Consider the following 25,371-nt stretch of genomic DNA (forward strand, 5'->3'; position numbering starts at 1 on the left):
GCAACGGGACCCATAGGGGGACAATGGGAGCCATAGGGGGGCAGTGGGACCCATAGGGGGGCAATGGGACCCATAGGGGGCAGTGGGACCCATAGGGGCTGCATTGGATCCACTGGGGGGCGCTCAAGGCCCCGGGGGCCCCTCCCTTGGCGCGTCTTTATGGTCGGGTCCGCTCCTGGCCCCGCCTCTTGCCTGACGTCACTTCCTGCCGCCGGCCGCGCTCTTCCGCTTCCGGCAGGGGCCGGCCTGGAAGTGACGCGCGGCGGCCGCGGCGCCGGAGGTCGCAGCCGGTGGGGCCCTATGGGGGCTATGGGGGGCTATGGGGCGCTATGGGGCTCTATGGGGGTCTATGGGGCTCTATGGGGCTCTATGGGGGTCTATGGGGCTCTATAGGGGGTCTATGGGGCTCTTTAGGTGTCTGTGGGGGGCTGTGGGGCTCTATGGGGGGCTATGTGGGGCTATGGGGTGTCTATGGGTGTCTATGGGGTTTATGGAGGGCTATGGGGGGGCTATGGGGCTCTATAGGGGTCTGTGGTTATCTATGGGTGTCTGTGTGGGGCTATGGATGTCTGTGGGGGGTCTGAGGGGGTCTATGGGGCTTCTATGGGGTCTGTGGGGCTCTATAGGGGTCTATGGGGGGGCTATGGGGTCTATGGGTGTCTGGGGGGGGTATGAGGCTCTATGAGGCTCTATGGGGGGCTATGGGAGTGTATGGGGGGGCTATGGGGCTCTGTAGGGGTCTATGGGGTGGCTATGGGGGTCTGTTGGTGTCTGGGGGGGAGCTATGGGGGGCTATGGGGGCTCTGCGGGTCTGGGGTTGGATATAGGAGGTATGGGGTCTATGGGGGGTCTATGGGGGGTCTATGGGGGTCTATGGGGGGTCTATGGGGGTCTATGGGGGGCTATGGGGGGTCTATGGGGGGCTATGGGGGTTCTATGGGGGTCTATGGGGGGTCTATGGGGGGTCTATGGGGGGGCTATGGGGGGCTATGGGGGTCTATGGGGGGGCTATGGGGGGCTATGGGGGTCTATGGGGGGCTATGGGGGGTCTATGGGGGTCTATGGGGGGGCTATGGGGGGCTATGGGGCTCTATAGGAGTCTATGGGGGTCCATGGGTGTCTATGGGGGGGCTATGGGGGCTATGGGGCTCTATAGGGGTATATGGGGGCTATGGGGGTCTATTGGGGGTCTATGGGGGGCTATGGGGTCTATGGGGGGGCTATGGGGCTCTATAGGGGTATATGGAGGCTATGGGGGGTCTATGGGGGGCTATGGGGGCTATGGGGGTCTATGGGGGTTCTATGCGGGTCTATGGGGGGTCTATGGGGATCTATGGGGGGGCTATGGGGGTCTATGGGGGTTCTATGGGGGCGTATGGGGGGGTCTATGGGGGTCTATGGGGGTTCTATGGGGGTCTATGGGGGTCTATGGGGGTCTATGGGGGTTCTATGGGGGGCTATGGGGGTCTATGGGGGGTCTATGGGGGTCTATGGGGGGCTATGGGGGGTCTGTGGGGGGTCTATGGGGGGCTATGGGGGTCTATGGGGGGTCTATGGGGGTCTATGGGGGGTCTATGGGGGGCTATGGGGGGTCTGTGGGGGGGGCTATGGGGGGCACTTATGGGGCAGCTGCGCCCCATAACCCCATGTGGGGCTGCTCCAGCCCCATAGGCAGGGGTCCATGAATGAGCTTGATGAAGGCGAATTAGGGGTAACGAGCATTAATTGGGGCTAATTAGGGGTAATGAGGCTTAATTAAGGCTAATTAGGGTTAATGAGAGTTAATTAAAGGCAATTAAGGTTTCTTAAGCTTTATTAAGGCTGATGAAGGTTAATTAGAGTTAATTGGGGTTATTAAAGGTTAACGAGGGTCAATGAGGGCTAATGATCATCAAGGGTTAATTAATGAGTGTTAATCAGTGTTAATGAATGTTAATAAGTGTTAATGAGTGTTAATTATTGACTGTTGCAGTTAATGTGGTTTAATTAGCAGTGATTAATGGGGGTTAATTAATGAGGGTTATTAATGACTAATGAACGTTAATAGGGACTTATTAATGGGTGTTAATTAGCGAGGTTTCCTGAGGGTTAATGAGGGTTCATTAGGGTTAATGAGAGCAACGTCAATTAGTGGGTGTTAATTAATGAGAATCCCTGCGGGTCATTAATGAGCGTTAATTAATGAGTGTTAATGAGCCCATTGAGGAGTGCCCATTAATGGGAGTTAATGAATGAGCATCACAGGGGTCAATTAATGGGCGTTAATTGGTGGGTGTTAATTAGGGGGTGTTAATGAGCTTTAATTAATGAGCCTTGCTTAATGAGTCTCAATTAAAGGGGTTAATTAATGAGCATTCATTAGTGTTAATGAGCTTCAGGAAGTATTAATGGGGATCAATGGGGCTTCATTAATGAGCGTTGATTAATAAACGTTAACTTATGCGCGCGAATCGGAGTATGTTAATGAGACGTAATTAGCGCGTGTTAATTAGCAGATGTTAGTATGCACATGTTCATTTGCATATGTTAATCAGCGAGGGTTTCCTCGTGCATGGTGCTTTACATATGTTCATTAGTATATGCTAATTAGTGTGGGTCGTTAGCATATGTTAATCAGCGGGGGTTCATTAGCATATGTTACTCAGAGGGGGTTCGTTAGCATATGTCAATCAGGGCGGGCTCATTAGCACATGTTAATGAGTGGAGGTTCATTAGCACAAGTTAATGAGTGGGGAGCTCATTAGCATATGATAATCAGGGGGTTCAATAGCGTATGTTAATCAGCGGGCACTCATTAGCATACGTTAATCAGTGGGGGCTCATTAGCATAAGTTAATGGGGGTTCATTAGCATGCGTTAATGAGGGTGCTCATCAGCATGCGTTAATGAGGAGGGTTTATTAGCATACGTTAATGAGGGAGCTCATCAGCATATGTTAATGAGGAGGGTTTATTAGCATATGTTAATGAGGGAGCTCATCAGCATATGTTAATGGCGGGTTCATTAGCATCCGTTAATGAGGGGTCTCATTACCATATGTTAATGAGGGGTTCATTAGCATGCGTTAATGAGGGAGCTCATCAGCATATGTTAATGGAGGGTTCATTAGTATACGTTAATGGGGGCTCATTAGCAGCCATTAATGGGGGTTCATTAGCATACGTTAATGAGGGGTTCATTAGCATCCGTTAATGAGCGGGGCTCATTAGCATCCATTAATGGGGGTTCATTAGCATCCGTTAATGGGGGTTCATTAGCATCTGTTAATGGGGGTTCTCATTAGCATCCGTTAATTGGGGGTTCATTAGCATCCATTAATGAGGGGAGCTCATTAGCATCTGTTAATGGGAGGGCTCATTAGCATCCGTTAATGAGGGGGTCTCATTACCATCCGTTAACGGGGGGGGTCTCATTAGCATCCGTTAACGAGGGGGGTCTCATTAGCATATGTTAATGGTGGGGGTCTCATTAGCATATGTTCATGGTGGGGGGTCTCATTAGCATATGTTAATGGTGGGGGTCTCATTAGCATATGTTAACGGTGGGGGTCTCATTAGCATATGTTAATGGTGGGGGTCTCATTAGCATATGTTAACGGTGGGGGTCTCATTAGCATATGTTAACGGTGGGGTCTCATTAGCATATGTTAATGGTGGGGGTCTCATTAGCATATGTTAACGGTGGGGGTCTCATTAGCATATGTTAACGGTGGGGGTCTCATTAGCATATGTTAATGGTGGGGGTCTCATTAGCATCTGTTAATGGTGGGGGTCTCATTAGCATCTGTTAATGGTGGGGGTCTCATTAGCATCTGTTAATGGTGGGGGTCTCATTAGCATATGTTAACGGTGGGGGTCTCATTAGCATATGTTAATGGTGGGGGTCTCATTAGCATCTGTTAATGGTGGGGGTCTCATTAGCATACGTTAACGGTGGGGGTCTCATTAGCATATGTTAATGGCGGGGGTCCGTGTCCCGGCAGCCATGGGGGAGCTCAGTGACCTGGACCGGCAGATCGAGCAGCTGCGGCGCTGCGAGCTCATCAAGGAGAGCGAGGTGAAGGCTCTGTGCGCCAAGGCCAGGTCAGCACCCTCATTAGCATAATCATTAGCATCCTCATTAGCATACTCATTAACAATAGCACTCTCTGAGTCTGAGCACCCTCCTGAGCACCCTCCTGAGCACCCCCCTTAGCACCCTCCTTAGCACCCTCCTGAGCACCCTCCTGAGCACCCTCCTTAGCACCCTCCTGAGCACCCTCCTCAGCACCCTCCTGAGCACCCCCCTTAGCACCCTCCTGAGCACCCCCCTGAGCACCCTCCTGAGCACCCTCCTTAGCACCCTCCTGAGCACCCTCCTGAGCACCCTCCTGAGCACCCCCCTTAGCACCCTCCTGAGCACCCCCCTGAGCACCCTCCTGAGCACCCTCCTCAGCACCCTCCTCAGCACCCTCCTGAGCACCCTCCTGAGCACCCTCCTGAGCACCCCCCTTAGCACCCTCCTGAGCACCCTCCTGAGCACCCTCCTGAGCACCCTCCTTAGCACCCTCCTGAGCACCCTCCTTAGCACCCTCCTTAGCACCCTCCTGAGCACCCTCCTGAGCACCCCCCTTAGCACCCTCCTGAGCACCCCCCTGAGCACCCTCCTGAGCACCCTCCTCAGCACCCTCCTCAGCACCCTCCTGAGCACCCTCCTGAGCACCCTCCTGAGCACCCCCCTTAGCACCCTCCTGAGCACCCTCCTGAGCACCCTCCTGAGCACCCTCCTGAGCACCCTCCTCAGCACCCTCCTCAGCACCCTCCTGAGCACCCTCCTGAGCACCCTCCTGAGCACCCCCCTGAGCACCCTCCTGAGCACCCTCCTGAGCACCCTCCTGAGCACCCTCCTGAGCACCCTCCTGAGCACCCTCCTGAGCACCCCCCTGAGCACCCTCCTGAGCACCCTCCTGAGCACCCTCCTGAGCACCCTCCTGAGCACCCTCCTGAGCACCCTCCTCAGCACCCTCCTCAGCACCCTCCTGAGCACCCTCCTGAGCACCCTCCTGAGCACCCTCCTGAGCACCCCCCTTAGCACCCTCCTGAGCACCCTCCTGAGCACTCCCCTGAGCACCCTCCTGAGCACCCCCCTGAGCACCCTCCTGAGCACCCTCCTGAGCACCCTCCTGAGCACCCTCCTGAGCACCCTCCTGAGCACCCTCCTGAGCACCCCCCTTAGCACCCTCCTGAGCACCCTCCTGAGCACCCTCCTGAGCACCCCCCTGAGCACCCTCCTGAGCACCCTCCTGAGCACCCCCCTTAGCACCCTCCTGAGCACCCTCCTGAGCACCCTCCTGAGCACCCTCCTGAGCACCCCCCTGAGCACCCTCCTGAGCACCCTCCTGAGCACCCCCCTGAGCACCCTCCTGAGCACCCTCCTGAGCACCCTCCTGAGCACCCTCCTGAGCACCCTCCTGAGCACCCTCCTGAGCACCCCCCTTAGCACCCCCCTGAGCACCCTCCTGAGCACCCTCCTGAGCACCCCCCTGAGCACCCTCCTGAGCACCCTCCTGAGCACCCTCCTGAGCACCCCCCTTAGCACCCCCCTGAGCACCCTCCTGAGCACCCTCCTGAGCACCCTCCTGAGCACCCCCCTGAGCACCCCCCTTAGCACCCCCCTGAGCACCCTCCTGAGCACCCTCCTGAGCACCCCCCTTAGCACCCCCCTTAGCACCCCCCTGAGCACCCTCCTGAGCACCCCCCTGAGCACCCTCCTGAGCACCCTCCTGAGCACCCTCCTGAGCACCCTCCTCAGCACCCTCCTCAGCACCCCCCTGAGCACCCTCCTGAGCACCCCCCTGAGCACCCCCCTGAGCACCCTCCTGAGCACCCTCCTGAGCACCCTCCTCAGCACCCTCCTGAGCACCCCCCTGAGCACCCTCCTGAGCACCCTCCTGAGCACCCTCCTCAGCACCCTCCTCAGCACCCTCCTGAGCACCCTCCTGAGCACCCTCCTGAGCACCCTCCTGAGCACCCTCCTGAGCACCCCCCTGAGCACCCTCCTGAGCACCCTCCTGAGCACCCTCCTGAGCACCCTCCTGAGCACCCTCCTGAGCACCCTCCTCAGCACCCTCCTGAGCACCCTCCTGAGCACCCTCCTGAGCACCCTCCTGAGCACCCTCCTGAGCACCCTCCTGAGCACTCTCCTGAGCACCCCCCTTAGCACCCTCCTGAGCACCCTCCTGAGCACTCTCCTGAGCACCCTCCTGAGCACCCTCCTGAGCACCCTCCTGAGCACCCTCCTGAGCACCCTCCTGAGCACCCTCCTGAGCACTCTCCTGAGCACCCCCCTTAGCACCCTCCTGAGCACCCTCCTGAGCACTCTCCTGAGCACCCTCCTCAGCACCCTCCTGAGCACCCTCCTGAGCACCCTCCTGAGCACTCTCCTGAGCACCCTCCTGAGCACCCTCCTGAGCACCCTCCTGAGCACCCTCCTGAGCACCCTCCTGAGCACCCCCCTTAGCACCCTCCTGAGCACCCTCCTGAGCACTCTCCTGAGCACCCTCCTCAGCACCCTCCTGAGCACCCTCCTGAGCACCCTCCTGAGCACTCTCCTGAGCACCCTCCTGAGCACCCTCCTGAGCACCCCCCTTAGCACCCTCCTTAGCACCCTCCTGAGCACCCCCCTGAGCACCCCCCTGAGCACCCCCCTGAGCACCCCCCTGAGCACCCTCCTGAGCACCCCCCTGAGCACCCTCCTGAGCACCCTCCTGAGCACCCTCCTGAGCACCCCCCTGAGCACCCTCCTGAGCACCCTCCTGAGCACCCTCCTGAGCACCCCCCTTAGCACCCCCCTTAGCACCCCCCTTAGCACCCCCCTTAGCACCCCCCTGAGCACCCCCCTGAGCACCCTCCTGAGCACCCCCCTGAGCACCCTCCTGAGCACCCTCCTGAGCACCCTCCTGAGCACCCCCCTTAGCACCCCCCTTAGCACCCCCCTGAGCACCCCCCTTAGCACCCTCCTGAGCACCCTCCTGAGCACCCTCCTGAGCACCCCCCTGAGCACCCTCCTGAGCACCCCCCTGAGCACCCTCCTGAGCACCCCCCTTAGCACCCCCCTTAGCACCCCCCTGAGCACCCCCCTTAGCACCCTCCTGAGCACCCCCCTGAGCACCCTCCTGAGCACCCCCCTGAGCACCCTCCTGAGCACCCTCCTGAGCACCCTCCTGAGCACCCCCCTGAGCACCCTCCTGAGCACCCTCCTGAGCACCCCCCTTAGCACCCTCCTGAGCACCCTCCTGAGCACCCTCCTGAGCACCCCCCTGAGCACCCTCCTGAGCACCCTCCTGAGCACCCTCCTGAGCACCCCCCTTAGCACCCTCCTTAGCACCCTCCTGAGCACCCCCCTGAGCACCCTCCTGAGCACCCCCCTTAGCACCCTCCTTAGCACCCTCCTGAGCACCCCCCTGAGCACCCTCCTGAGCACCCCCCTTAGCACCCTCCTGAGCACCCTCATTAGCATAATCGTTAGCATCCTCATTAGCATACTCATTAACAATAGCACTCTTTTTATCAGCATTCTCATTAGCATTCTCATTAGCACACTCATTAACATACTCAGCATTCTCATTAACATACTCATTAGCATTCTCATTAGCATTCTCATTAGCATTCTCATTTGCATTCTCATTAGCATACTCATTAACAATAGCACTCTTTTTATCAGCATTCTCATTAGTATCCTCATTAACAACAGCACTCTTTTTATCAGCATTCTCATTAGTGTTCTCATTAGCATCCTCATTAGCATACTCATTAACAGCACCCTCATTAACATACTCATTAGCGTATTCATTAGCATCCTCATTAGCAGCGCCCTCATTAACAGCACTCTCAGCAACAGCATCCTCTTTAGCATCCTCATTAGCATCCTCATTAACAGCATTCTCATTAGCATACTCATTAGCCTTCTCATTAACAGCACCCTCTTTAGCATACTCATTAACAACAACCTCGTTAGCAGCGCTTCCATTAACAGAACTCTTATTAACAGCAGCCTCATTAGCATCCTGATTATCGGCACTCTCATTAGCATCCTCATTAGCATGCGTATTAACAGCCTCATTAACAGCAGCCTTATTAGCATCCTAATTAGTGTTCTTATTAACGGCAGTCTCATTAACATATTAATTAGCATGCTAATCAGCATCCTTATTAACAGCTTCTTTAACATGCTCATTAGTTATGCTATGGGATAATTAATGGCTCTGTGGGGTATTAACACTCTATGGGGTAATTAACACCCTATGGGGTAATTAACACAGCTATGGGGTAATTAACACTCCTATGGGGTAATTACCACCCCTATGGGGTAATTACCACTCCTATGGGGTAATTAACACCCTATGGGGTAATTAACACCCCTATGGGGTAATTAACACCCTATGGGGTAATTACCACCCCTATGGGATAATTAACACTCTTATGGGGTAATTAACACCCCTATGGAGTAGTTAACACCCTATGGGGTAATTAACACCCTATGGGGTAATTAACACTCCTATGGGGTAATTAACACCCTATGGGGTAATTAACACTCCTATGGGGTAATTAACACCCCTATGGGGTAATTAACACTCCTATGGGGTAATTAACACCCTATGGGGTAATTAACACTCCTATGGGGTAATTAACACCCTATGGGGTAATTAACACCCCTATGGAGTAGTTAACACCCTATGGGGTAATTAACACCCTATGGGGTAATTAACACTCCTATGGGGTAATTAACACCCTATGGGGTAATTAACACACCTATGGGGTAATTACCACCCCTATGGGGTAATTACCACTCCTATGGGGTAATTAACACCCCTATGGGGTAATTAACACCCTATGGGGTAATTAACACTCCTATGGGGTAATTAACACTCCTATGGGGTAATTAACACACCTATGGGGTAATTAACACCCTATGGGGTAATTAACACACCTATGGGGTAATTACCACCCCTATGGGGTAATTACCACTCCTATGGGGTAATTAACACCCCTATGGGGTAATTAACACCCTATGGGGTAATTAACACTCCTATGGGGTAATTAACACCCTATGGGGTAATTAACACTCCTATGGGGTAATTAACACCCCTATGGGGTAATTAACACTCCTATGGGGTAATTAACACCCTATGGGGTAATTACCACTCCTATGGGGTAATTAACACCCCTATGGGGTAATTAACACCCTATGGGGTAATTAACACCCCTATGGGGTAATTAACACTCCTATGGGGTAATTAACACCCTATGGGGTAATTAACACTCCTATGGGGTAATTAACACCCTTATGGGGTAATTAACACCCTATGGGGTAATTAACACACCTATGGGGTAATTAACACCCTATGGGGTAATTAACACCCCTATGGGGTAATTAACACTCCTATGGGGTAATTAACACCCCTATGGGGTAATTAACACTCCTATGGGGTAATTAACACCCTATGGGGTAATTAACACCCCTATGGGGTAATTAACACCCTATGGGGTAATTAACACTCCTATGGGGTAATTAACACCCTATGGGGTAATTAACACTCCTATGGGGTAATTAACACCCCTACGGGGTAATTAACACTCCTATGGGGTAATTACCACCCCTATGGGGTAATTACCACTCCTATGGGGTAATTAACACCCCTATGGGGTAATTAACACCCTATGGGGTAATTAACACCCTATGGGGTAATTAACACTCCTATGGGGTAATTAACACCCTATGGGGTAATTAACACACCTATGGGGTAATTAACACTCCTATGGGGTAATTAACACCCTATGGGGTAATTACCACTCCTATGGGGTAATTACCACCCCTATGGGGTAATTAACACCCTATGGGGTAATTAACACCCCTATGGGGTAATTAACACTCCTATGGGGTAATTAACACCCTATGGGGTAATTAACACCCTATGGGGTAATTAACACACCTATGGGGTAATTAACACCCTATGGGGTAATTAACACCCCTATGGGGTAATTAACACTCCTATGGGGTAATTAACACCCCTATGGGGTAATTAACACCCTATGGGGTAATTAACACTCCTATGGGGTAATTAACACCCTATGGGGTAATTAACACCCTATGGGGTAATTAACACCCCCATTGCCTGCAGGGAGATCCTGGTGGAGGAGAGCAATGTGCAGAGGGTGGACTCCCCTGTGACGGTAGAGGGCGCTATGGGGCGGATATAGGGGGCTATGGGGCGGATATAGGGCGCTATGGGGCGGATATAGGGGGCTGTGGGGCGGATATAGGGGGCTGTGGGGCGGATATAGGGGGCTATGGGGTGGATATAGGGAGCTATGGGGCGGATATAGGGGGCTGTGGGGCGGATATAGGGGGCTATGGGGTGGATATAGGGGGCTATGGGGCGGATATAGGGGGCTGTGGGGTGGATATAGGGGGCTATGGGGTGGATATAGGGAGCTATGGGGCGGATATAGGGGGCTGTGGGGTGGATATAGGGGGCTGTGGGGCGGATATAGGGGGCTATGGGGCAGATACATGGCACTATGGGACGGATATAGGGGGTTATGGGGTGGATATAGGTGGCTATGGGGCAGTGGGGCTCTGACCCCCATTCCCCCCCCAGGTCTGTGGCGACATCCATGGGCAGTTCTATGACCTCAAGGAGCTCTTCAGGGTGAGCTGCCCCACAAGTGCCCCCCTGGACCCCCAAGTGCCCCCCAAGTGTTCCTGGACCCACTTATTGCCCCCCAACCACTTCTTCATGTCCCCTTATTGCCCCCAACCTGCCCCATGAGTGCCCCTTGTGCCCCATAAGTGCCCCCCTGTGCCCCATAAGTGCCCCCCTGTGCCCCATAAGTGCCCCCCCGTGACCCATGAGTGCCCCGTTGTGCCTCATAAGTGCCCCCCAACCACTTCTTTATGTCCCCTTATTGCTTCCTGCCTGCCCCATAAGTGCCCCCCCTGTGCCCCATAAGTGCCCCCCTTGTGCCCCACAGGTCGGGGGGGACGTCCCAGAGACCAATTACTTGTTCATGGGGGACTTCGTGGACCGGGGCTTCTACAGCGTCGAGACCTTCCTGCTGCTGCTGGCGCTCAAGGTGGGGCGGGGGGACCCCCATGTGTGGGGCAGAGCCCCATAAGTGGGGCAGGGCCCCAATGTGTGGGGTGGACCCTAATGTGTGGGGCAGGACCGCCATGTGTGGGGCAGACCCCAATGTGTGGGGCAGACCCTAATGCGTGGGGCAGACCCCAATGTGTGGGGCAGACCCTAATGTGTGCGGCAGGACCCATATGTGTGGGGCAGAACCCAGTGTTTGGGGCATGACCCCTACGTGTGGGGCAGAGGCCCATAAGTGGGGCAGGACCCCCGTGTGTGGGGCATCCAATGGGACCCACACATGGAGGAGGGGAACCTATAGGGAGGGACCCATAAGTTGGGGGTCATTGGGCAGGGAATGGGGGTGGACCCATAGGGGGACCCCGTGGGGTGGGGAGGTGGTGGCGCCCCCTGGTGTTCGGGAGGACCCGGTCGGTGCGGAGGAGCACATTAGCGCCCACTAGTGGCTGGGAGGGCTCCCCTAGAGGTGCGGGTGAAGCCAGTGGCGCCCCCTGGTGTCCAGGAGGACACAAGGGGGGGGGGGGGGTACAGAGGAATGCGGTGGCGCCCCCTGCTGCTTGGGAGGACCCGGTGGGGGGGGGGGGGAATGCAGCAGATCCCGTTGGCGCCCCCTATTGCCCGGGAGGATCCACTTGGGGGGGATCCATAGGCGCGCGTTGGCGCCCCCTGCTGGCTGGGAGGATCCATGGGGCGGATGCATAGGAACCCTTTAGCGCCCCCTGCTGGCTGGGAGGAACCTTGGGGGGGATCCATAGGCGCGCGTTGGCGCCCCCTGCTGGCTGGGAGGATCCACTGGGGGGGGATACATAGGAACCCTTTAGCGCCCCCTGCTGGCTGGGAGGAACCTTGGGGGGATCCATAGGCGCGCGTTGGCACCCCCTATTGCCCGGGAGGATCCACTGGGGGGGAACCATAGGAACCCTTTGGCGCCCCCTGCTGGCTGGGAGGAACCTTGGGGGGGATCCATAGGCGCGCGTTGGCGCCCCCTATTGCCCGGGAGGATCCACTGGGGGGGATCCATAGGAACCCTTTGGCGCCCCCTGCTGGCTGGGAGGAACCTTGGGGGGGATCCATAGGCGCGCGTTGGCGCCCCCTGCTGGCTGGGAGGATCCGTGGGGCCGCGTAGGCGCGCGTTGGCGCCCCCCGGTGCGCCGGCGGCCTGACGGCCCGCGCCGCGGTGCAGGTGCGGTACCCGGACCGGATCACGCTGATCCGGGGCAACCACGAGAGCCGGCAGATCACGCAGGTTTACGGCTTCTACGACGAGTGCCTGCGCAAGTACGGCTCCGTCACCGTGTGGCGCTACTGCACCGAGATCTTCGACTACCTCAGCCTCTCGGCCATCATCGACGGCAAGGTGCGGGCGCCTGACACGCTAAGGACACGCCAAGGACACGCTAAGCACGCAAAGACACGGAGAACGCGCTAAAGAGCACGCTAAGAACGTGGGCGCAGTAAGAACGTGGGCAGGCTAAGGGCACGCTGAGAGCGTGGTGAGGAGTGGGAGCACGCTAAGCACACGCTAAGCCCACGCTAAGAGCGGGAACATAGTAAGAGCATGAGCATGCTAAGAAGGGTGTGAGCACATGCTAGGCACACGCTGGGAACGCGAACACAATGAGAACACGCTAAGCACGTGCTGAAAACACGCTAAGCACACAAACAGAGCGCACTAAGATGTTAGGAACACAGTAAGAACACGCTAAGCACACGCTAGGACACAAGCATGCTAAGAACATGCTAAGAAGGTGGTAAGAACGTGAACGCTTTAAGAGTAAGCTAAGCACACAAACATGCTAAGAACATGCTAAGCACACATTAAGCACATGAGCTCGCATGAAACATGCTGAGAACACGCTAAGCAGACGAACACGCTAAGAACATGCTAAGAACATGAACATGCTAAGCACATGAACTCGCTGGGAACATAACATGCTGAGAACACGCTAAGCACACACACTAAGAACATGCTAAGAACAGGCTAAGAACACAGTAAGAACATGCTAGTCTGCCAAGAGCACACTAGGAACACGGTAAGAACACGCTAAGAGCACGCTAAGCACACGCTAAGCACACGTGTGTCCCCCCCCCAGATCTTCTGTGTCCACGGCGGCCTCTCGCCCTCCATCCAGACCCTGGACCAGATCCGCACCATTGACCGCAAGCAGGAGGTGCCCCACGACGGGCCCATGTGCGACCTCCTCTGGTCCGACCCCGAGGGTGAGCCCCATGGCCCCATAGCCCCATAACCCCATAGCCCCATAGCCCCATAGCCCCATAACCCCATAGCCCCATAGCCCCATAGCCCCCCATAGCCCCATAACCCCATAGCCCCATAGCCCCATAACCCCATAGCCCCATAGCCCCATAACCCCATAACCCCATAGCCCCATAGCCCCATAGCCCCCCATAGCCCCATAACCCCATAGCCCCATAGCCCCATAACCCCATAGCCCCATAGCCCCCCATAGCCCCATAACCCCATAGCCCCATAACCCCATAGCCCCATAGCCCCATAACCCCATAGCCCCATAGCCCCCCATAGCCCCATAACCCCATAGCCCCATAGCCCCATGGCCCCATAGCCCCATAACCCCATAGCCCCATAGCCCCATGGCCCCATGGCCCCATAACCCCATAGCCCCATAGCCCCATGGCCCCATAGCCCCATAACCCCATAGCAACATAGCCCCATAGCCCCCATAGCCCCATGGCCCCATAACCCCATAACTCCATAGCAACATAACCCCATGGACCCATAGACCCTAGCCCCATACTCCGTACCCCACAGCCCCATAGCCCCGTACCTCATATACCCCATAACCCCCATATAGCCCATGTACCCCATCTACCCCATGTACCCCATACCCCCCATATATCTCATCTACCCCATACCCCCATCTACCCCATGTACCCCACGTACCCCATACCCCCATATACCTGATGTACCCCATCTACCCCATTCCCCCATCTACCCCATCTACCCCATATACCCCATACCCCCCATGTACCCCATCTACCCCATGTACCCCATGTACCCCATACCCCCCATCTACCCCATGTACCCCATGTACCCCATACCCCCCATGTACCCCATCTACCCCATGTACCCCATGTACCCCATACCCCCCATCTACCCCATCTACCCCATATACCCCATACCCCCCATGTACCCCATCTACCCCATGTACCCCATGTACCCCATACCCCCCATGTACCCCATCTACCCCATATACCCCATACCCCCCATGTACCCCATCTACCCCATGTACCCCATGTACCCCATACCCCCCATCTACCCCATGTACCCCATGTACCCCATACCCCCCATGTACCCCATCTACCCCATGTACCCCATGTACCCCATACCCCCCATCTACCCCATGTACCCCATGTACCCCATACCCCCCATGTACCCCATCTACCCCATGTACCCCACGTACCCCATACCCCCATATACCTGATGTACCCCATCCACCCCATACCCCCATGTATCCCATCTACCCCATCTACCCCATATACCCCATACCCCCCATCTACCCCATCTACCCCATCTACCCCATCTACCCCATCTACCCCATCCACCCCATACCCCCATCTACCCCATCTACCCCATGTACCCCATACCCCCCATGTCCCCCATGTCCCCCATGTCCCCCATGTCCCCCATGTCCGCCCCGTTCCCCCCGCAGACACGACGGGCTGGGGGGTGTCCCCGCGGGGGGCCGGGTACCTCTTTGGCAGCGACGTGGTGGCGCAGTTCAACGCCGCCAACGCCATCGCCATGATCGGCCGCGCGCACCAGCTCGTCATGGAGGGCTACAAGTGGCACTTCAGCGAGACCGTGCTCACCGTCTGGTCCGCGCCCAACTACTGCTACAGGTGACACGCCAAGGGCACGCTAAGGGCACGCCAAGGACACGCCAAGGGGGTGATGGCCCACAGACGGCCATTAGGTTGTGTAGTTACGGATAGGCTAAGGACATGCTAAAGGCACACTAAGAACATGCTAAAGACACGCTAAGAACATGCTAAGGGCACGCTAAGGGGACGCGAAGGGGGTGATGACCCACAGACGGCCATTAGGTTGTGTAGTTACGGATAGGCTAAGGACATGCTAAAGGCACGCTAAGAACATGCTAAGGGCACGCTAAGGGCACGCCAAGGGGGTGATGACCCACAGACGGCCATTAGGTTGTGTAGTTACGGATAGGCTAAGGACATGCTAAAGGCACGCTAAGAACATGCTAAGGGCACGCTAAGAACATGCTAAGGGCACACCAAGGGCACGCCAAGGGGGTGATGACCCACAGACGGCCATTAGGTTGTGTAGTTACGGATAGGCTAAGGACATGCTAAAGGCACGCTAAGAACATGCTAAGGGCACGCTAAGGGGACGCCAAGGGGGTGATGACCCACAGACGGCCATTAGGTTGTGTAGTTACAGATAGGCTAAGGACATGCTAAAGGCACGCTAAGAACATGCTAAAGACACGCTAAGAACATGCTAAGGGCACGCTAAGGGGACGCGAAGGGGGTGATGACCCACAGACGGCCATTAGGTTGTGTAGTTACGGATAGGCTAAGGACATGCTAAAGGCACGCTAAGAACATGCTAAGGGCACGCTAAGGGGACGCGAAGGAGGTGATGACCCACAGACGGCCATTAGGTTGTGTAGTTACGGATAGGCTAAGGACATGCTAAAGGCACACTAAGAACATGCTAAAGACACGCTAAGAACATGCTAAGGGCACGCCAAGGGCACGCCAAGGGGGTGATGACCCACAGACGGCCATTAGGTTGTGTAGTTACGGATAGGCTAAGGACATGCTAAAGGCACGCTAAGAACATGCTAAGGACACGCTAAGGACACGCTAAGGGGGTGATGGCATCCGCAGACACGCGTTAGGTTGTGTAGTTGGGGGTATGGTAAGGACATGCTAAAGGCACACTAAGAACATGCTAAGGACACGCTAAGGACACGCCAAGGAGGTGATGACCCACAGACAGCTATTAGGTTGTATAGTTACGGATAGGCTAAGGACATGCTAAAGGCACACTAAGAACATGCTAAAGACACGCTAAGAACATGCTAAGGACATGCTAAGAACATGTTACGGGGGTGGTAATGTCCTTAGACACCCATTAGGTTTTATAGTTAGGAATATGCTGAAGGCATGCTAAGGACACATTAAGAACATGTTAAGGACACACTAAGGACATACTAGGAACACGCTAAGGGGGTGGTAACGTGTGTAGACACCCGTTAGGTTCTACATGTACGGATATGCTAAGGACATGGTAAGAACATGTTAAGAACACACTAAGGACATACTGGGAACACGCTAAGGGGGTGGTAATGTCTGTAGACCCCCATTGACTTCATAGGTAGGGACATGTTAAGGGCATGCTAAGGGGGTGATAACTTCCATAGACCCACATTGTTATGGGTCTCTATGGGGTCTCTATGGGTCCCTATGGGGTCTCTATGGGTCTCTATGGGTCTCTATGGGGTCTCTATGGGGTCCCTATGGGTCTCTATGGGGTTCTATGGGGTCTCTATGGGGTCTCTATGGGTCTCTATGGGTCTCTATGGGGTCTCTATGGGGTCTCTATGGGTCTCTATGGGGTTCTATGGGGTCTCTATGGGGTCCCTATGGGTCTCTATGGGGTTCTATGGGGTCTCTATGGGGTCTCTATGGGTCTCTATGGGTCTCTATGGGGTCTCTATGGGGTCTCTGTGGGTCTCTATGGGTCTCTATGGGGTCTCTATGGGGTCTCTATGGGTCTCTATGGGGTTCTATGGGGTCTCTATGGGTCTCTATGGGTCTCTATGGGGTCTCTATGGGGTCCCTATGGGTCTCTATGGGGTTCTATGGGTCTCTATGGGGTCTCTATGGGTCTCTATGGGTCTCTATGGGGTCTCTATGGGGTCTCTATGGGTCTCTATGGGTCTCTATGGGGTTCTATGGGTCTCTATGGGGTCTCTATGGGTCTCTATAGGTCTCTATGGGGCTCTATGGGGTCTCTATGGGGTCTCTATGGGGTCTCTATGGGTCTCTATGGGGTCTCTATGGGTCTCTATGGGGTCTCTATGGGTCTCTATGGGTCCCTATGGGTCCCTATGGGTCTCTATGGGGCTCTGGGTCGCAGGTGCGGGAACGTGGCGGCCATCTTGGAGCTGGACGAGCACCTGCAGAAGGAATTCATCATCTTCGAGGCGGCGCCGCAGGAGACGCGCGGGATCCCCGCCAAGAAGCCCGTGGCCGACTACTTCCTGTGACGTCATCCGGGGTCAACCGGGGTCATCCGGGGTCATCCGGGGTCAACCGGGGTCATCCGGGGTCAACCGGGGTCAACGGGGGTCAATGGGAGTCAATGGGGCTCAATGGGGGTCAATGGGAGTCAATGGGAGTCAATGGGAGTCAATGGGGGTCAATGGGGGTCAATGGGAGTCAATGGGCATCAATGGGAGTCAATGGGAGTCAATGGGGGTCAATGGGGGTCAATGGGAGTCAATGGGCATCAATGGGGGTCAATGGGGGTCAATGGGAGTCAATGGGAGTCAATGGGAGTCAATGGGGGTCAATGGGAGTCAATGGGAGTCAATAGGGGTCAATGGAGGTCACTTTAGCCTTTAGGGACCCCGTGACCCTTGACCGACCCCATGATGTATGCGGTGACCTTTGACCTCCAGGGACCCTCATGGCCTCTGGGGTGACCTTTGACCTTCAGGACCGCCCCCCCCCCCCCCCAATATGACCTACGAGTGACCCTTGACCTTACGGACCCTTCATGACCCTTGCGGACCTCCTGTGACCTCTGGGGTGACCCCCCCCGGGGGAACCCCTCCCCCCCGTCCCCTCCCCCCCCCCCGTTTCCCTCCCAACGGGGATTTTTGAGGCCGTTTCTGCTCCTTTTAGATAAAAAAACCTCCAAAAAGCCCCAAAGTGCCTCTGTGGGGTCTCTATGGGGCGCTATGGGGCTCTATGGGGTCTCTATGGGTCTCTATGGGGTCTCTATGGGTCTCTATGGGGTCTCTATGGGTCTCTATGGGGCGCTATGGGGTCTCTATGGGTCTCTATGGGTCTCTATGGGTGTCTATGGGGTCTCTGGGTGTCTATGGGTCTCTATGGGTCTCTATGGGGCGCTATGGGGTCTCTATGGGTCTCTATGGGGTCTCTATGGGGTCTCTATGGGTCTCTATGGGGCGCTATGGGGTCTCTATGGGTCTCTATGGGGTCTCTATGGGGTCTCTAGGGGTCTCTATGGGGTCTCTATGGGTCTCTATGGGGTCTCTATGGGGTCTCTAGGGGTCTCTATGGGGTCTCTATGGGTCTCTATGGGGTCTCTATGGGGCGCTATGGGGTCTCTATGGGTCTCTGTGGGTCTCTATGGGTCTCTATGGGTCTCTATGGGTCTCTATGGGGTCTCTATGGGTCTCTGTGGGGTCTCTATGGGTCTCTATGGGTCTCTATGGGTCTCTAAGGGTCTCTATGGGGTCTCTATGGGGTCTCTATGGGTCTCTATGGGTCTCTATGGGTCTCTATGGGGACTCTATGGGTCTCTGTGGGTCTCTATGGGGTCTCTATGGGGTCTCTATGGGTCTCTATGGGTCTCTATGGGGACTCTATGGGTCTCTGTGGGTCTCTATGGGGTCTCTATGGGTCTCTATGGGTCTCTATGGGGTCTCTATGGGTCTCTATGGGTCCTCTATGAGTCTCTGTGGGTCTCTATGGGTCTCTATGGGGTCTCTATGGGTCTCTGTGGGGCTCTTTGGGGTCTCTATCGGTCTCTGTGGGTCTCTATGGGGTCTCTATGGGTCTCTATGGGGCTCTATGGGTCTCTATGAGGTCTCTATGGGTCTCTATGGGTCTCTATGGGGTCTCTATGGGGCTCTATGGGGTCTCTATGGGTCTCTATGGGGTCTCTATGGGGCGCTATGGGGCGCTATGGGGTCCTCTATGGGTCTCTATGGGGTCTCTATGGGGCGCTATGGGGTCTCTATGGGTCTCTATGGGGTCTCTATGGGGCTCTATGGGGGGCTCTATGGGGTCTCTATGGGTGTCTATGGGGTCTCTGGGTCTCTATGGGGCTCTATGGGTCTCTATGGGGTCTCTATGGGTCTCTATGGGTCTCTGGGGGTCTCTATGGGGTCTCTATGGGACTCTATGGTCTCTATGGGTCTCTATGGGGTCTCTATGGGTCTCTATGGGTCTCTATGGGGTCTCTATGGGTCTCTATGGGTCTCTATGGGGACTCTATGGGTCTCTGTGGGTCTCTATGGGGTCTCTATGGGTCTCTATGGGTCTCTATGGGGTCTCTATGGGTCTCTATGGGTCTCTATGGGGACTCTATGGGTCTCTGTGGGTTCTCTATGGGGTCTCTATGGGTCTCTATGGGTCTCTATGGGGTCTCTATGGGTCTCTATGGGTCCTCTATGGGTCTCTGTGGGTCTCTATGGGGTCTCTATGGGGTCTCTATGGGTCCCTATGGGTCCCTATGGGTCTCTATGGGGACTCTATGGGTCTCTGTGGGTCTCTATGGGGTCTCTATGGGTCTCTATGGGTCTCTATGGGGTCTCTATGGGTCTCTGTGGGGCTCTATGGGGTCTCTATGGGTCTCTGTGGGTCTCTATGGGCCTCTATGGGGTCTCTATGGGTCTCTATGGGGTCTCTATGGGTCTCTATGGGTCTCTATGGGTCTCTGTGGGTCTCTATGGGGTCTCTATGGGGTCTCTGTGGGTCTCTATGGGGTCTCTATGGGTCTCTATGGGGTCTCTGGGGGGGGGGGAGGGAAGGGGGAGGGAGGAGTCACGTGGCCAACCCATCATGGCGCCTCCCAGCAGCCAACATGGCCGCCGCCATGCCCGCGCCGCCGCCACGTGCGCGGACGCGAGCGTCACGACGTCGCCTGGCGGGGGCGGCCTCACGTCATCCGCGTTTCGGCCAATCAGGAGCCTCGGCGGGCGGGAGCCTCGGCGGGGCCACGCCCCCCCCCTTCCGCCGCCATCTTCTCTCTCTCCCTCTCTCAGTCTCCCCCCTTTCCGCCGCTTCTCGCGAGACTCCGCGCCGAGATCTCGCGAGATCCCCCCTCACCGCCACCACACCCCGGGGGCCAACAACGGCGGGCAGGAGGCGGGCTCGAAGTCTCGCGAGATCTCCCTTTTAGGCCACGCCCCCTTCTTCCTCCTTCCCGCCCCCCCCCCCCCCCCGCCCTCCCCTCCCCTCAGGCCGGCCTCGCGTCGCCGCCTTTTGCCGCCGGGCCCGAGCCTCGGAACCGTGAGCACCGGATGGGGGGAACGGGAACGGGAGCGGGAACGGGAGGGGGGGGGCACCGGGAGGAGGAGGAACGCGAAGGGGAAGCGAGGGGGGAACGGAGGGAGCGGAACCGGTAACGGGAAGGGGAAAGGGGGGGGAGGCCGCGGCCGCCATTTTGAGGCGGAGCGGGAGGTGCCGCCTCCTCCTTCCCCCTCCTCCGCCCCCCCCCCCCCCCCCCCTCCCGCCGCTTCCGGCGCCATCAGCGGAGGCCTCCGGCCTGAGAGAGAGAGACCGGTAACGGGAGCGGTGTGGGGCGGGGTGGGCGCCGTGGGGCCGCCTTTGGGGTGTGCTGTGGGGCAGGGATCGCTTCTGTGGGGCGGCCATTGGCCGTGCTGTGGGGGCGGCTTTGGGGTGTGCTATGGGGCAGGGGAGTTCTCCATGGGGCAGCCATTGGGCCTTGCTGTGGGGTGAATGGGGGCAGCCATTGGGCAATGCTATGGGGCAGGGATCTTCTCTATGGGGCACCCGTTGGGCAATGCTGTGGGGCAGGGGTCTCCCCTATGGGGCACCCATTGGGGCCTGCTATGGGGCAGGAGGGCCGTCTGTGGGACGCTCATTGGGCTTTGCTATGGGGTGAATGGAGGCGTCCACTGAGCCCTTCTGTGGGGCAGGGAGGCCTTTCTATGGGGCACCCGTTGGGGCTTTCTATGGGGCAGGGATCCCCTCCATGGGGCACCCATTGAGTCCTTCTATGGGGCAGGGATCCCCTCCATGGGGCACCCATTGAGTCCTTCTATGGGGCAGGGATCCCCTCCATGGGGCACCCATTGAGTCCTTCTATGGGGCAGGGATCTTTTCCATGGGGCAGCCATTGAGTCCTTCTCTGGGGCAGGGATCCATTCTATGGGGCAGGGATGGGCAGGGATCCATTCTATGGGGCACCCATTGAGTCCTTCTATGGGGCAGGGATCACTTTCTATGGGGCACCCATTGATTCCTTCTGTGGGGCAGGGATCCATTCTATGGGGCACCCATTGAGTCCTTCTCTGGGGCAGGGATCCGCTCTATGGGGCAGGGATCCATTCTATGGGGCACCCATTGAGTCCTTCTATGGGGCAGGGATCCCCCTCTATGGGGCAGGGTTCCATTCTATGGGGCACCCATTGTGTTCTTCTATGGGGTAGGGATCTCCTCTATGGGGCAGGGATCCATTCTATGGGGCAGAGATTCTCTCCATGGGGCACCCATTGAGTGCTTCTATGGGGCAGGGATCCATTCTATGGGGCACCCATTGCGTCCTTCTATGGGGCAGGGATCCCCTCTATGGGGCAGGGATCCCCTCTATGGAGCACCCATTGACCCCTTCTATGGGGCAGGGATCTATCCTATGGGGCACCCATTGACCCCTTCTACGGGCAGGGATCACCTCTATGGGGCAGGGATCCATTCTATGGGGCCACCCATTGAGTCCTTCTCTGGGGCAGGGATCCGCTCTATGGGGCAGGGATCCATTCTATGGGGCACCCATTGAGTCCTTCTATGGGGCAGGGATCCCCTCTATGGGGCAGGGTTCCATTCTATGGGGCACCCATTGTGTTCTTCTATGGGGTAGGGATCTCCTCTATGGGGCAGGGATCCATTCTATGGGCAGAGATTCTCTCCATGGGGCACCCATTGAGTGCTTCTACGGGGCAGGATCCATTCTATGGGGCACCCATTGCGTCCTTCTATGGGGCAGGGATCCCCTCTATGGGGCAGGGATCCCTCTATGGAGCACCCATTGACCCCTTCTATGGGCAGGGATCTATCCTATGGGGCACCCATTGACCCCTTCTACGGGGCAGGGATCACCTCTATGGGGCAGGGATCCATTCTATGGGGCACCCATTGAGTCCTTCTATGGGCAGGGATCTTTTCTATGGGGCAGGGATCCATTCTATTATGGGGCACCCATTGACCCTTCTATGGGGCAGGGATCCATTCTATGGGGCACCCATTGACCCTTCTATGGGGCAGGGATCGCCTCCATGGGGCACCCATTGGGCCTTGCTATGGGGCAGTCCCATCCCCCCCCCCCCCCCCCAAAGGCCACTTGGGGTCAAGGTGGGGGGATGGGGGGCAGCACCCATGGGTGGGATCCTCCCCCACCCCCTCCCCCCTTCCCCCCCCCCCAGGAGCGCCCCCCCCCGCGCCACCGGCACCGTGGAAGTGGAGTGTGAGGAGGAGGAGGAGGAGGGCCCCGCGCACACAGGTGGGGGCACCCATGGGTGCTGTGGGGGAGGGGGGCACCCATGGGTGCTGTGGGGAGGGGGGCACCCATGGGTGCTGTGGGGGAGGGGGCAGCCAGGGGTGCTGTGGGGGAGGGGGAGACATGGGTGCTGTGGGGGAGGGGGCACCCATGGGTGCTGTGGGGGGAGGGGGGCACCCATGGGTGCTGTGGGGGAGGGGGGCACCCATGGGTGCTGCGGGGGAGGGGGAGACATGGGTGCTGTGGGGGGAGGGGGGCACCCATGGGTGCTGTGGGGGGAGGGGGGCACCCATGGGTGCTGTGGGGGCAGGGGGGCACCCATGGGTGCTGTGGGGGAGGGGGCAGCCATGGGTGCTGTGGGGGAGGAGGCAGCCATGGGTGCTGTGGGGGAGGGGGCACCCATGGGTGCTGTGGGGGAGGGGGCAGCCATGGGTGCTGTGGGTGGGGGGCAGTATCTATGGGTGCTGTGGGGGGGGTCTGTACGTATGAGTGCTCCTGGGGGGGGGTTGGCACCTATGGGTGCTATGGGGCGGGTGAGCACCCATGAGAGGTACGTGGGGAGGGTCAGTGCCTATGGGTCCTATTGAGGGGTTCAGCACCCATGGGTGCTATAGGCGGTGCTCAGCACCCATGGGTGTTACAGGGGATGCTCAGCACCCATGGGTGCTATAGGCAATGGTCAGCACCCATGGGCTATATAGGAGATGCTCAGCACCCATTGGCTCTATATGCGATGCTCAGCACCCATGGGCTCTATAGGCGGTGCTCAGCACCCATGGGCTCTATAGACGGTGCTCAGCACCCATGGGCTCTATAGGCGGTGCTCAGCACCCATGGGCTCTATAGGCGATGCTCAGCACCCATGGGCTCTATAGGCGATGCTCAGCACCCATGGATGCTATAGGCAGTGATCAGCACCCATGGGTTCTATAGGCGATGCTCAGCACCCATGGGCTCTATAGGCGATGCTCAGCACCCATGGGCTCTATAGGCAATGCTGAGCACCCATGGGTGCTATAGGCGATGCTCAGCACCCATGGGCTCTATAGGCGATGCTCAGCACCCATGGGCTCTATAGGCGATGCTCAGCACCCATGGATGTTATAGGCAGTGATCAGCACCCATGGGTTTTATAGGCGATGCTCAGCACCCATGGGTTCTATAGGCGATGCTCAGTACCCATGGGTGCTATAGGCGATGCTCAGCACCCATGGATGCTATAGGCAGTGATCAGCACCCATGGGCTCTATAGGCGATGCTCAGCACCCATGGGCTCTATAGGCGATGCTCAGCACCCATGGGCTCTATAGGCGGTGCTCAGCACCCAGGGGCTCTATAGGCGGTGATCAGCACCCAGGGGCTCTATAGGCGGTGCTCAGCACCCATGGGCTCTATAGGCGGTGCTCAGCACCCAGGGGCTCTATAGGCGGTGATCAGCACCCATGGGCTCTATAGGCGGTGATCAGCACCCATGGGCTCTATAGGCGATGCTCAGCACCCATGGGCTCTATAGGCGATGCTCAGCACCCATGGGCTCTATAGGCGATGCTCAGCACCCATGGATGCTATAGGCAGTGATCAGCACCCATGGGTTTTATAGGCGATGCTCAGCACCCATGGGCTCTATAGGCGATGCTCAGTACCCATGGGTGCTATAGGCGATGCTCAGCACCCATGGGTGCTATAGGCAGTGATCAGCACCCATGGGCTCTATAGGCGATGCTCAGCACCCATGGGCTCTATAGGCGGTGCTCAGCACCCATGGGCTCTATAGGCGATGCTCAGCACCCATGGGCTCTATAGGCGATGCTCAGCACCCATGGGCTCTATAGGCGATGCTCAGCACCCATGGGCTCTATAGGCGATGCTCAGCACCCATGGATGCTATAGGCAGTGATCAGCACCCATGGGTTTTATAGGCGATGCTCAGCACCCATGGGTTCTATAGGCGATGCTCAGTACCCATGGGTGCTATAGGCGATGCTCAGCACCCATGGGTGCTATAGGCAGTGATCAGCACCCATGGGCTCTATAGGCGATGCTCAGCACCCATGGGCTCTATAGGCGATGCTCAGCACCCATGGGCTCTATAGGCGGTGCTCAGCACCCAGGGGCTCTATAGGCGGTGATCAGCACCCAGGGGCTCTATAGGCGGTGCTCAGCACCCATGGGCTCTATAGGCGGTGCTCAGCACCCAGGGGCTCTATAGGCGGTGATCAGCACCCATGGGCTCTATAGGCGATGCTCAGCACCCATGGGCTCTATAGGCGATGCTCAGCACCCATGGGCTCTATAGGCGATGCTCAGCACCCATGGGCGCTATAGGCAATGCTCAGCACCCATGGGCGCTATAGGCGGTGCTCAGCACCCATGGGTGCCCCAGGGGGCGCCCCTGACCCCGCTCTCCCCATAGGCGGCAGTGGGGAGCGCAGGCTGGGCCGCCCGGGCACCCAGGAGCTGGACCAGGGCTCGGCCCGGCCGCGGCCGCCGGCGCAGGATGAGGCCCCCCCAGCCCAGCACGGCCCGGGGCAGGCGGGGGGAGCCGGGGAACCCCCCCGCGCCCTGCCCCCCCCCCCGCACCCACCGCTGCACCCACAGGTGAGGGGGGGGGGCAATGGGAGAGCCCAAAACCACCCGGAGATCACCCCAAAATGCACCAAAACCGGCCCAAAACACCCCAAAACCAACGCGAAGCACTGCAAAGCACCCCAAAAACCAGCTCTAACCC

General features: G+C 57.4%; 2 protein-coding genes and 1 pseudogene across 4 annotated transcripts; all 3 read left to right on the forward strand.

Moving 5' to 3' along the window:
* The first annotated feature begins 213 nt into the window (after window positions 1–213).
* PPP4C (protein phosphatase 4 catalytic subunit) lies at window positions 214–17,568 on the forward strand. Of its 2 annotated transcripts, none has more exons than XM_080639915.1 (9): window positions 214–290; window positions 3,983–4,082; window positions 10,160–10,211; window positions 10,640–10,690; window positions 11,013–11,114; window positions 12,318–12,491; window positions 13,228–13,354; window positions 14,827–15,016; window positions 17,289–17,568. In XM_080639915.1, the coding sequence occupies exons 2-9, from the start codon at window positions 3,985–3,987 to the stop codon at window positions 17,416–17,418; spliced, it is 924 nt and encodes a 307-aa protein (XP_080496041.1). In that variant the 5' UTR covers window positions 214–290; window positions 3,983–3,984; the 3' UTR covers window positions 17,419–17,568. The 2 variants fall into 2 exon arrangements, with proteins under 2 accessions (XP_080496041.1, XP_080496042.1); XM_080639916.1 differs by having other exon boundaries at window positions 12,381–12,491.
* Window positions 17,569–18,077: 509 nt separating this feature from the next.
* LOC308232689 lies at window positions 18,078–18,748 on the forward strand (annotated as a pseudogene). Its single transcript has one exon. The product of its transcript is annotated as an uncharacterized misc_RNA (transcript).
* Window positions 18,749–19,087: 339 nt separating this feature from the next.
* On the forward strand, window positions 19,088–20,532 carry LOC308232690 (uncharacterized protein; the record flags this gene model as incomplete). Its single annotated transcript, XM_080639918.1, is given in 2 exon segments — window positions 19,088–19,763; window positions 19,766–20,532. Coding segments are annotated over 2 exon segments (1,443 nt in total).
* Window positions 20,533–25,371: the final 4,839 nt, after the last annotated feature.

This window comes from Psittacula echo (genome assembly GCF_963264785.1).
Source record: "Psittacula echo genome assembly, contig: SCAFFOLD_56, whole genome shotgun sequence".
NCBI lineage: Eukaryota > Metazoa > Chordata > Aves > Psittaciformes > Psittacidae > Psittacula > Psittacula echo.